The sequence below is a fragment of the Typha latifolia genome, chromosome 2 (genome assembly GCF_019914945.1).
Source record: "Typha latifolia isolate L0001 chromosome 2, TyphaL0001v2, whole genome shotgun sequence".
Taxonomy (NCBI): Eukaryota; Viridiplantae; Streptophyta; class Magnoliopsida; order Poales; family Typhaceae; genus Typha; species Typha latifolia.
The window spans coordinates 14587790-14601159 of record NC_133087.1 but is presented as its reverse complement, the minus strand read 5'-3'; the positions used below and the strand labels follow the sequence as shown (position 1 = coordinate 14601159).

Below are 13370 nucleotides of genomic sequence, written 5' to 3'. Positions count from 1 at the left end.
AAATAATTTGGTTCTTAGTTAAAGTGAATTTAATCCTTTTTTTACAAAAAATAAAAAAAAATGTTAGGCCCTGTTCACCAACCCCTTGTCCGGTCTAACTTGACTCCTTGAGTCCCTGTCCTTTGATCGGTTCGCGATCGAACCAAATTAGACTGACCGGTCCAAAGATTGGGAAATGGGGAAGTAGGTAGAGGTGGGTGGGTGGGGTTGGTGGCTCTCTGTGTGTTTCCATTTCCATAAACTCCTCCCCGTCCACCACCAACCCCTGCGTCGAAGAAGAAGAAGAAGAAGAAGAGAGAGAGAGAGAGAGAGAGAGAGAGAGAGAGAGAGAGAGAGGGAAAAGTAAAGTAATAATGGCATCATTGGCATCGACGAAGGTCTTTGTGAAGGGTTCGAGAACCGAGCTCGGCTTCCAGCCGTCTGATCTCCGCGGCCTGTCGCACCCCGCCGTTCAGATATCCGTCCAACGGCGGAGATGCAATACTCGACGTCTAGGTTTGCTCCTCTTCTCCTCTTTGTTCGATGCCTTTTCTTTTGGTTGCTTTCGCGAATCTATGTCAAGTGTAGACTAATCGCTCTGGGATTCGTATGATTTGCTATGAGATCAGAGTGTTCTTGTTTTTTCCTTTTTAATTAGGATTGTATCGCCGGCGGAATAGGTTTAATCTAGTAAATAAGAGAGAAGATCTATTGAGAGTTGATAATTTATCGAAGCTATGATGTCGATGAGGCTTGTCTTATTTTCCTGATATGGTAAAAGATGGAAAAAAATTGTGACCTTGGAGGGAAAGGAAAGAAAAAGAGAGATTTATTCCCAAACGAAAGCATGTTTTATGCCTGTGTTCATGTTGGAAAGTTGGAAATAAATTACCGCATTTTTAATTCTTTGTGTATAAGTTTGTAAGATGTCATTATCTTCTATGCATAACTGCTGATTCATTTCTAACATTTCTACACTTATTTTCAAAAACACAGAAGTGCAGGCAATTGGAAATGTATTTGGAAATTACTTCAAGGTTGCAACTTATGGAGAATCTCATGGAGGAGGTGTTGGTTGTACAATCAGCGGTTGCCCACCTAGAGTTCCCCTTTCTGAAGCTGATATGCAAGTAGAATTGGACAGAAGGTCTTAAACATTTTTCTTTTTATATGTAGATATGCTAGCAATGCTTGCAATTTTCAAACTAATTACTTTCCTGTTGGCCCTATCGTTTTCTTAATCTATTTTTGTTGTACCGTGTGTGATGCAAAGAGTTTCGGGTGTATTTCCATGTACTCACACTTAAAATGATTATATATGCAGGAGGCCAGGTCAGAGTAGAATTACTACTCCAAGAAAGGAGACTGATACATGTCGAATTCTTTCAGGAATCTCCGAAGGTCAAACTTCCATATACCTTTTATTTTTTTGTAAAGTAGCTATGCATATCTTATTTGGGTGTCACAAATTTGTACTTGCTTTTACTGAATTAGACATGTTGATTGACACAATTTGTGTTGCAGGAATGACAACTGGAACCCCAATTCATGTTTTTGTACCAAATACCGATCAAAGAGGAAATGTAAGTATTAAATTAATGGGACCAATCCAATATTAATCACATTTTCGTTGATATAAACCTAGCAAACTGTTACCATTATCAATTCTGTGGTGGGCCATAAAAATACCTGCATTTAGTAAAACATCTTCAAAACTGAATATTACTTGGTAATTATTAACACTCTTGACCAATATACCTAATTAATCACTGTGAGCTGATTTTATATCTCCAACCGTTATTCAGGCTCTTTCTCTTTCATCCACTGTCCCTATGATTATTCCTTGATAGGAAAAATAATGGACAAGTTGCCACATGATTAGTTGGCTTACAGATTAGTGAGAAGGTAAGATGTGTGGAAACCAGCATCTATGATATCCATATATCCCAAATTTGTTATGAATTCCACCTGACCCTAAATTATTATATTTTATGCGTGATCACCTATCCAACATTCTGCTACGCCCCTCTGAATTCCATCCAATATGTTGAGAACTGTTTAGGCCTTTCAGTAATTGATCAATATATCTCCTATTCTGAAGTTGCATTCCTTATAATTTTATTCTTCTGAGTAATTGTTGATAACTCCACTGGAATTTGCAGGATTACAGTGAAATGTCAAAAGCATACAGACCTTCTCATGCAGATGCCACATACGACTTCAAATATGGTCTTAGATCTGTGCAGGTATTTTGTGTTTGTTTTAGCTCCTTTTTGGGAATATCCTTAAGCCCGATCTTGCGATTACAGTTTTACTACAGGAAATAATACAGTTATGTAATGAAATGCTGTAGCAGTACTTAGTTGAATTTCAAATCCTAATAGTTTACCTTCTCACAAAATGAACTCTAGGGTGGTGGCAGATCTTCAGCAAGAGAAACAATTGGAAGAGTAGCAGCTGGAGCTGTGGCAAAGAAAATTCTCAAGATGAAAGCAGGAACAGAGGTGAACCTATTCATAAGTTGATTTTGATAGGTTACAGCCATAAGTTGAATATATGCTATATCCCCCTAGGAGGATGTCTCTCTATCCAATATTTGCTTCTTGTGTTGGACATATAAATTAGTTGAATTGTCACAATCAGTGATGCACATAACATTTTGTTGGTACAGTAAGTTTCAGAGTTAAATGATAAAACAGCATGTAGTGCGGAATACCCATGTTATATCTGTTTAACTGGTACGAAAGACTGGACAAACAATGTTTCTTTGATAGCATGTTGGATCATAGAACCTTCCCATGGGTCCCTAGTACTGAAAATGAAGCTGAGAAATTCTTTGTAGTTGACCTTGTAAATACATTCATATGCTTATGGTGTCCTCTTAGTTCTGTTATTCAGAATCATACAAAGTTGTTTAGCCATGCATTTCTGCCTATATTAACAACATAAATCATCATAGTAAGAATATCACAAATAGCAATATGCCTCTGATTAATAAAAACCAGGGCCATTTAAGAGATGCATGAATTTATTAATTTTGTTATTGTTGCAAATTGTATTGCATCTTTGTCCATATTATCAATAGATAAATACAGATGCTTCATGGTTGTTGAAAATTGATATCATTCTCTGATTTTGCAGATCCTGGCCTATGTTTCTCAAGTGCATAAAGTTGTACTTCCAGAAGGGGTAGTTGATAACGAAACTGTGACGTTCGATCAGGTCTGTAGTTGATGTATCCTTTTATCAAAGAATTCCAATTGTTATTTTGTTGTGTTTTACTTAATGAGTTTTCTTGTTGGAACCTTTCCAGATTGAAAGTAATATAGTTAGATGTCCGGATCCAGAATATGCACAAAAGATGATTGAAGCAATTGATGCAGTAAGAGTAAGAGGGGACTCAGTTGGTGGAGTTGTCACATGTATTGCACGAAATGTTCCACGTGTAAGTATTTCATTGAGTGTGAATCATATCTACTCTGGGCAGATATCATACTTGTCAAAGATTTGCACCTGTTGAATTTTCATTTAGCCCTGTTAGTTTTTGGTTGGCTTGTGTTACTCTTCAAGTCTTCAACATTTCAAAGTGAATTCCTTGTCAAGTATATTGTAGGCTAGATATATGACTTGAATGAGTATACTATACAGGGGCTTGGCTCTCCAGTTTTTGATAAGCTCGAAGCTGAATTGGCAAAAGCAATGCTCTCTCTGCCTGCAACCAAGGGATTTGAGTTTGGCAGTGGATTTTCAGGTAGTTAAACATTACCGCTACCAAGTTCTCTATTATTGTTTTCCTAGTTCCTGTCCATATAGATTTCTGCATCTTGGATAACTAGTTTTTTCCCCTTATGAAAACAAAGCTAGTGGAGCATGCTGTGCTGTGCTTATTTCAGTACCGCTGTAATGTTTTTGGCTCTTACCAATTATGCAGGTACTTTCATGACTGGAAGTGAACATAATGATGAATTCTACACAGACGAGAATGGGAACATTAGAACACGGACAAACAGATCAGGTGGTATACAGGTATATTTTCTGGTCACTTGCACTTGAATATTGATTCTGATAGCTCCATTTTGAGGAAAAAAATTTACCCTTCATTTCTGAGAATATAAACATTTAATTGTACAGGGAGGGATATCAAATGGTGAAACTATATACATGAGAATAGCTTTTAAACCAACTTCAACTATTGGGGTAAGCACTTTCCTTGCTATGTCTGGCATCTGGTCGAATATTTGTTCATTTGGATGTGAATTCAGTTTATGTTCTAAATGTCCTTTTAGACCTTCTGGTTCATTTATTTACTGTCGAAAGAAAGATTTGTCATGTCAGAAACTCAAAACTTAGTGATATATTGAATTACCTTGTTATTGTACCAGTTGGGTACTTCCAAATGATGGTAATTGTTACTGCTTTATTCTTCACTTCTGGGATTTATCATGATTTTTATGTTTCAAAATTTTTCAGAAGAAGCAACACACAGTTACCAGAGATAGACAGGAGACTGATCTTATTGCAAGAGGTCGCCATGATCCCTGTGTGGTCCCTCGAGGTACTGCTCTATTGTCACATCCTCCCAGAAATCTTCTTGGTAATCCTTGTAATCGATCTTGCTTACATTTCGATTGTTTGGTTCTGCTGTAGCTGTTCCAATGGTGGAATCTATGGTGTCATTGGTACTCCTTGATCAGCTGATGGCACACCTAGCTCAGTGTGAGATGTTTCCGGTCAACCCAGCCTTCCAAGAGTCAGTTGATTCAGCAATCAATGGATCCTTGCTGACACCAAATGTTGCATAAAAACTTCCAGAATAGTTTACTTTTCTCGAGTAATTCTTTTTGCAATGGCTAGAATAAGAGCGTGCACTCATCTAGCGAGTTTGAAATGTTAGTGATTTATGTTTGAATTCACAGTAAATTGTTCAAATAATTTTCAACCTTTTGTGATCGGTTGTTCTCTCAAGAGCTTGTAACAGTAAAATATGCGACATGAAACTGTAGATGTTGCTTCGTTAAGGACTTTCTGCAAGATAATTGTCATATTTCAATCATTTACATAGCTATATAAGTTTGCAGATGACAGCAGATACTGGACGAGTTATTTCCGCGATGGTACTTAGGAGAACCTTCAAAATTTGCTGTTGCAAAATTGTTCTTTATATTAAAATAAAATTTCTAAACTGTCTGGATCACTTGAGAAAAAAGCATAAGTTTATTCTATTATAATATCTATTATATTACACTTTATACTAATATAGTAACTAAATAATAATTTAGCTCAATAGTAGTTTATTCTTCCAGGTACATAATGTAGATGAAACTGGCATGTCAATAGTACTTTTACGAGCAAAAACCGATGCCTTGCATCATTTTTCAAGTAAATTTTGGAGGTAGTCCGCTTTTATCTTCTGCAATTTTGGGACAACGTCTTTCATCAAAATCCGTTCTTTGGGTGAATCCTTGGTGCATTCCAATGCCAATTCCACCATAGATAACAAGCATTTGTGTCTTGCCATTCCATCACCAGACTCGTCTCTCAGGAGGACTCCATCCAGTACATTCGTCAGTGTGTTAGGACAAGCATCAAACACCCACTGTCTCAAGCTCCACTCTCCACCAAACATGGCATCCGTGGGTTTCTTCCTCGTGAACGTCTCAAGCATCAGCATTCCGTAGCTGTAAACATCTCCTCTTCTCGAGACTCTTCCCATGTATCCATACTCTGTTGCATATGTCATGTTACTTCATTTCTTTTAAAAAGAGAAACATATCAACTAACTCATGGTGGTGGAATTTATTACCTGGAGGCATATAGCCGACGGTGCCTGCTGCACTTGCCGACACCATGGATTTGGTGTCAGAGTTCAACAGCTTTGCTATGCCAAAGTCTCCTAGGTGTGCATTCATGTCTTCATCTAGTAGCACATTGCTCGGTTTTATGTCGCAATGCAACACAACTTGGTGGTGGTGGTGGTGGAGGTGTTCCAAGGCCTGTGCCGCATCTAGCATAATGTTCATCCTCTGGAGAAGGGTCAAGTAGCAGTCAGGAGAGTATAACCATCTCTCAAGGCTCCCTTTAGGCATGAATTGGAGAATCAAAGCCTTGAAGTCTAAGTTGGAGCAAGTGCTAATAATCCTGATGAGATTCCGATGCCTGACCATGCTCAATGCACGGCATTCTGCGTCAAAAATCCTCGAAAACCCTTCACTCTCAACATTCAGGACCTTTATGGCGGCGACGGTTCCGTCATCTAGGACTCCTCGGTACACCGAGCCGGAGCCTCCTCTGCCCAAGAGATTAGACTCACTGAAATTGTCGGTGGCGCGAACTAGCTCATGGTATGAGACCAGGGTGAACTCATTCAGATGTGGTGTTCCAGAGGAAGATATGGTATTCCTGTTGCGTCGCAGCCGATAAGCGAAGAGATAACATGAGCAGAAGAGAAGAAGTAAGGCAAGAGCAACGACAGGGAGGATGATCCTTAGTTTATGCAGTGGCTCAGCCCTTGAATCTGAATGAGTTGAGTTGAGAGGGCATCGGGGGAACCCGAGTTTTGACGATGCTCCGCCGCACAATGCGGCATTGCCCATTAAAGATTGGAAGGTAATATTGGAGAATACGCCACCACCTGGAATCTGCCCTTCTAACTTGTTGAAAGAGAGATTCAAACTTGCAAGGTAGTGGAGATCAGCTAAGGATTTTGGTATGGGGCCAGAGAATTCATTGCTTGAGAGATCCAGACTCTTGATACTTACCAATTTGCCAAGAGATTGCGGAATAAGACCTTCAAAAGAGTTGTTAGACAAACTCAAATCCTCTAACATTAGAAGCTGCCCAAGAGCATCCGGGATGCTACCTGAAAGCCGGTTTGATGATAAACTCAACTGGTTTATGGCCTGCAAGTTGCCTATATCCGCAAGAATTATGCCTCCCAGAGAATTTTGTGAGATATATAAGCCCACAAGATTGCTAAGGCTCCACATGCTTCTAGGGATGTCTGATGACAACTCGTTGCTATCAAGCCACAAGTACTCTAAAGTACTAATGTTCCCTACTGTTTCTGGTATGGATCCAGATAGAGCATTATTTTCCAGGCTCAATTGGCTCAGTCTCTTTAGTTGTCCAAGCTCAGGTGGTATGGCTCCTGAGATGTTGTTGTAACCCAGGTGGAATGCTTGAAGCCCTCCTAGCTTAGCAATCTCTGGTGTTATAACTCCTGACAGCTTGTTGCTGTGCAAACTCAAGAACAAGAGGCTACTGAGGTTACTGAATGCCGCGGGTATTCCTCCCTCGATCCTATTCCCACGGGCGTGGAATTTTAAGAGATTTTGGCTGAGATTGGCTACAGAATTCGGGATAATTCCCCCCAGCTCATTGTGCAAGAAAAAGATATTCTGCAACTCCCTGCAGTTGGATAGAGAGGTGATGAACTCGAGCCTGCCGCTTAGCTGATTCCATCCGATACTAAAGTATTGTAGGGATGGAAGGTTCCTCCCGATATCGGCAGGCACGCTCCCGGTGAGGTTGTTGATGGAGAGGTCTATAACATTGATCATGGAAGCATTTGATAAGGATGTTGGTATTTCACCTGTTAGACTATTCTGTGCCAGGTTTAGCCACTGGACCTTGGCTAGATTGCCTAATTCTCGGGGGATCAAGCCATGCAAGTAGTTTGCACTCAGATCAAACTGGGCGAGGTATGTTAGATTGCCTAGAGATGCAGGAATCGTCCCTGTGAGATTATTGTTGTCGAGGTATAGGATTAGAAGCTTTGGTAAAATGCTGAGTTCTGGTGGTATGGTTCCACTAAACATGTTGGTGGACAGAGACAGGATCTGCAGTTCTTGGCATCGAATAAAGCTTGTCGGGATCGTGCCAATGAGCTGATTGGCCTCAACGGAGAAGAACTGGATGCGAGGGATCATAAGGCTATCATTTTTGGCGAGGAGAGGACCGGATAGTTTATTCCTTTCGAGGGCGATTTTGGTGATCAGAGACATGTTAAAGATGGAAGGAGGAATAAAGCCAGAAAGCTGGTTTTCATAAAGATCGAGGACTCTGATGCGGGGAAGGTGGCCGACGGACTCGGGGATGATGCCCATAAGAGAATTATTACTGAGATCAAGGTGGGCCATGAAAGAGAGGTTGCCAACATAGGGGGAGATGGTTCCTTGCAGAGAGAATCCATGCAGTTGGAGAGCAATGACTCTATCCTTGCCAGGGTCACAAACTACACCAGTCCAGGAGCAAAAGGAGGTGTTAGAGTTCCAGGTTGAATCAAGAAAGCCATTTGGGTCATGTACATGGCTCTTGAAGGAAAGCAGCGAGGAGAGGTCAGTTAGGTTGTTGTGCTGCAATGCAATGGCAAGGTGAGGAAAGAAGAATACCATGAATGGAAGCAGCACTAGCATGTCTGACAATGGAAAGGAACAAGGCATGGCTGTTTGTCTGTCCAATTACAAAAATGATGTAGACTTGTAAAACCTAAAATGGAAAGGGAGGAAGTAAGCTTGGCATGGTTGACTCTCTGGTCTTGGGAATCTTACAGGAAGCTTCGTTGGTCCCACTAAGAAACAAGATTGGCCGAGTTAGTCTTGCTTCTTAATGGGACCAAGGAATCTTTCTGCAAGATTCTCAACGAACGGCCTGTCTAACGTGTGATAAAATACTACCAAGAAAGAGGTCTTCAAGTCATAAAATTAGGGGCTCTACATACCTTAGCTGCCTAAAAAGATGATGTGAAAGTTTTTTGGACCAACTCCTTACCCTATTTGAAATCTAATAATAGGGGTCTCAAGTCATAATACCCAGCTTAGCTGTCCAGGACTTCCTTGACACCCTATTTAAATATTAGTACTATTTTAAATTCAATCAAGGATATTTTAATCACTCAGTATAAAATATCACCGAGCGAGATTGCCGTGCGGGGTTAGGAGTATGTAGGGAAATGACTGATGCGGTTTGTTGATGTGTAAAATATATTTTTATACAGGCACCCAAAAAATACGGGGAAGTAGTGCTTAGTGCAAGAATATTTGTGAGACTAAGTGTGAATTTGCTGCGCTGGTGTAAGGAAAATTTTTAAATTATTTATTTTGCTTGTAATGCAAGGAAGTTTTTATTAAATACAATGTAGTGTGAACATATGGAGCATTTAATTCCATAGTTTTAGTAAAAAATATCATAATTTTAGATAAATATATATTACTTACTAGTTTACAACAAATCAAAGATATTTTTATTATTTGATATAAAACAACACTAATTCTCAGTTCAAATTTATTATTCTTCAATACTTTAATATCAACTTTATGTTAGATCAAATATAATAATAATTTTTTGTAATATTATTTAATTAAAATTGGAATAACTTATACCGGTATTAACTCTCTTTTTCTAATATTAAAAATTAGATTATTTTTTCTAAAAATAGTTTGACAAGTGAATGGAGCATTTGTATGGATTTTTAAAACTTCTCTAACTAAAAAAAGGAACAAATGGTAAATTTACCCACATTAAGTTTGTAAAAATACAAAATAACCCACAAAACTATTGTCCCCATGAAATAAATCTTCTTGGTAATCCTTGTAATTGATCTTGCTCCGGTGGTGTCATTGGTACTCCTAGATCAGCTAATGGCACACCTAGCTCAGTGTGAGATGTTCTCGATCAATTCAGCCTTTCGAGAGCTAGATGATTTAACAGTCAATAGATCCTTTCTAATTAATACCTAGGGGTGTAATTGAGTCGAGCTTGATCAAACCTAGCTCTAATTAAGCATTAAGCTTGAATTGAAACTAATTTCGAGCTTATATTTGTGATCAAGACTGAATTGAAATCATTCCAATTCGAGCCAATTTCTAGCTAATTTTGAACTCGACTCGTGTTCGAGCTAAACAAGTCAATTAATAAGCAATTTCAAGTCTTAATCAATTCAAGCTAAATTTTGAGTCCGATCAATCTTGAATAAATATGCTTGATTTAGGCTTGAATCAAACTTAAATAAAATCTAATTAAAAAATATAAATTAATAAAATTAATATTTAGAATTAAACTCTATAAGATTAGAATAGATAACAATCCACTTAAGTAAGTCTTAAAATATAATAGAACTATAATATAATATAAAAAATATTACTCTCTCTCTCTCTCTCTCTATATATATATATATATATATAATTATTTCGAGTTTTATCGAGCTTATTTGATCAAGACGGCTCATGATCAAATTTGGTTTGAAATTATTTTCAAGCCAAATTTGATGGAGCCGAGCTAGAGCCGGTTGATTATTTTCACAGCCCTACTGACTAGAATAAGAGTGTGAACTCATCTTGAGAGTTTGAAATGTTTTTAGTGATTTATGTTTGACTTCACGGTAAATCGTTCAAATAATTTTCAACCTTTTATGATCGGTTGTTCTCGCATATCAAGAACTTGCAAAATATGCGACATGAAACTGTAGATATTTTGCTTTTTAAAAAAAAAAAATAAAAAGCCCATAGAAAGATAACTTCATTAATTTCAAATATGTTTTACAAGCTTGATCCATATAAGAAAATGGGGGATATTTTAAATAGCCACTCTACGAGAAATACAAGAAAAACAATTATCAAGCCTGGGCATAGAAGATTAAAAGTGAAAATTAACAACAAAATATAATTAGACTTGACGACCACCAAAATTTCACGGATAAGATAGTAGCCGGCAACAATACATGGTGGGCAAAAATGAAGTGGGGGAGGAGGCTGAAAGACATCGGCCAATGCCCGAGAGGAGTGAGAGAGAGGTAGGGGAAGCCCAAGGTAGATCAATGCAACCGTTAGACTCGGAACTTAGCAGACCAAAAGCCCAAGTCTCATAATAACATTGAGAAACTTTGACCATGGCCAAAGCAAAAAACTCTAACCAAGCACCATGAAGATTGGGAGGGTCTCGACAGGACATTGACTAACACTTTGGCTTTGCACTCTCCCATTGGCCTCCATGTTTCGTTTGGCTTAGTTCTTCAACCATCTCCTTAGGAATTTTGTCGATTTGCTCCTCCCTTCGCCATTAGACTTCTCCCGGTCGAGATGAAATATGCTTCATCTTCAACTGGGTTCGCACCTCGTGTGCCCTTTCTAGCTTGTGGGGCATAGCTGGCAACAATGGTGTTTGCCAGTAACCACCTCCTTCTTCATCCTCGACTGTCTCTAGTCGAGGAAGGGAAATGGTGGGGTTGTGAGACTTAAGTTAGGTGCGTGCGACCTAACTCAAGTAGTGGGTTAGGCTGGAGACAACCCAACCCAAATTAACTTGGGCTAAGTGTGGTGCAGCCTAAATCGATTGTGGATTAGGCTGCAGCCTAGCCCAAGTTAATCGTAGGTTGGGTTGTGGCTATACCCAAGTTGGTCATGAGTTAGGCTATGGCAACCTTGATTAGTTTGGGCTTTGGGCCCAACTTTGTGCGGTGGTGGGTGGTCATTGGGTTGCAGCCTAATCCATTGCTTTGGATTTTGGACTAGCCCAAGTGGATTAGTTACTCTTTAATTTTGTTTTAATTTATTTTAGTCATTTTACTTAGTTAACCATGTCAACTTAAACCCTTAAATATTAATTATTAGTAAATGATAGCTTTCTTGTTTATAATATTTACTATAAATTAATATTAATCAATGTGCCTATGGTCATACCTCTACTAATTACTTCTAATAGAGAATTAGTTTTAATTGGAGATTGGTAATTATGTTCTACATGCTTTAATATTTAGTAAAGTAAGTTAATCAAATGCAATCTATTACATTTTCTTTAAATGGATAATAAGTGGAATAGTGAACATGATAATAATTATATTAATTACTCTTAATAATGTGTCAAATTGTCATTATTGCTATACAGATTTTACCGGAGTAATAAATGTAAAAATTCTTTAAGTGGTCATACCTGAACCTATAGCGGTAGTCCTTAAATTATTTAATTAATTAGTTTCGGGTAAGTTTGTGCTTACTCTTCTATTACTTTTATTAACATAGAAGGTCTATTATCATGCGATGATAATCCAGTGACGTAGTTGGAGCTAGTTAACTAGGAAGCATTTTTAAGAAAATAAATCATTCATAATCTAAAAGTAGTGTAATACTAAAATAATGTTTTACTTTATGGTTTCATCACATTCATATTATGCATGGTTAGAGAAGCTATACCTGATGATGAAGAGCCACGGCGTCTTTGAATGGTGACTCATGTTTTTAGCACAGGTAATGCAATAATTTTGAGCTAAGAGTTCAAGTGGGTAGTATTGATATATGATGTTGATGAGGCTATGACTAAGATTCTAAGTCTACGGTGGTAGACAATCAGTCATGTCATTTATTAGGTAATGGGTATGACGATACTACTTCTAGATGTCTTTCCTCCTCAATGATATTATTTGATATGTGCATTTGATATTGGTTATGATTGTGGCTCTAAGCGAGCTTGAGTTAGACAATTTGATGTTTTGGAGTGATGCATACCATATTTTATATTAGAAATATATATGAGCTATAAATACGGACATAATGAGCATGTGGCATGAATGCATTATTATGATAATGGTTGACATATGCATATATATCATGTTGCATCTTTCCTTACACTAGTATAAGACCATAAAAATGTGTAGTTAGTTAGGCCACCTTTCAGTGAAAATATTTTCAAATTAGTAGATAATTTTGAGTCCGTAGAGAAGCTGGCAAGGATTACTTGTAATTTAATTATTTATCCTTATAAAATAAGTTAGTTGGATTATGGCCCCTACTTGGGCATTCATATTAGATGTGTTATGGATATATATATTTTAAGGCTTGTTGCGGCCTATGATTTATTATTCTTTTTTTTGTTTTCGTTATTATAAAAATTTAGACTTTTATGTTATATATTATATAAAAATATTAGCCTAAATTAGGTGGTTCTATCCACGTAAAGGGCACATATATTTTGAGGTGAGTATTTCAACTATAGAGGTGGAGGGTAGTCAAGATAGGGAAAGAAGTTGGAGAAAGTAATTGGGTGATGATGGGGAGGGGTGAGGAGGAAAAAAAATGGGTAGTTAGGAAGAGAGAAAAAAGATAGTAAAATTTGAGCTAGGAAATTTTTTCTAGGAGGGAGAAAAACCTTCTCTCTCTCTCGACGAATGCAATAAAAACTTTTGAAAAGAAAGAAGAAGTGTCATCGAAACCCTAGCAGAGCTAGAATCATTCGCGATTTTTATTACATCAGAATGAAACATTAAATGTTGTTTTTTTTAAGACTTTTGTAAGATAAATAGTCATCTTTCAATCATTTAAATAGCTATAAATTTGCAAATAATATCTAGAGAAGTTATTTTTGCAATGCTATTTCGAAGGATCTCCAAAATTTACAGATGC

General features: G+C 37.7%; 2 protein-coding genes across 2 annotated transcripts; one reads left to right on the top strand and one right to left on the bottom strand.

Annotated features, from left to right (window-relative positions):
• Positions 1 to 128: 128 nt before the first annotated feature.
• LOC140781314 (chorismate synthase, chloroplastic) lies at positions 129 to 5032 on the top strand. The gene is made up of 13 exons (XM_073127248.1): positions 129 to 495; positions 976 to 1126; positions 1304 to 1380; positions 1504 to 1562; positions 2142 to 2225; positions 2391 to 2483; positions 3121 to 3201; positions 3293 to 3424; positions 3628 to 3730; positions 3911 to 4005; positions 4111 to 4176; positions 4450 to 4534; positions 4627 to 5032. The coding sequence occupies exons 1-13, from the start codon at positions 354 to 356 to the stop codon at positions 4779 to 4781; spliced, it is 1323 nt and encodes a 440-aa protein (XP_072983349.1). The 5' UTR covers positions 129 to 353; the 3' UTR covers positions 4782 to 5032.
• A 142-nt stretch (positions 5033 to 5174) lies between these two features.
• On the bottom strand, positions 5175 to 8454 carry LOC140781312 (uncharacterized). The gene is made up of 2 exons (XM_073127246.1): positions 5783 to 8454; positions 5175 to 5703 (listed from the first exon to the last, which is right to left on the bottom strand). Exons 1-2 carry the CDS (start codon positions 8418 to 8420, stop codon positions 5348 to 5350), a joined length of 2994 nt encoding a protein of 997 aa, XP_072983347.1. The 5' UTR covers positions 8421 to 8454; the 3' UTR covers positions 5175 to 5347.
• Between the last annotated feature and the right edge of the window lie 4916 nt (positions 8455 to 13370).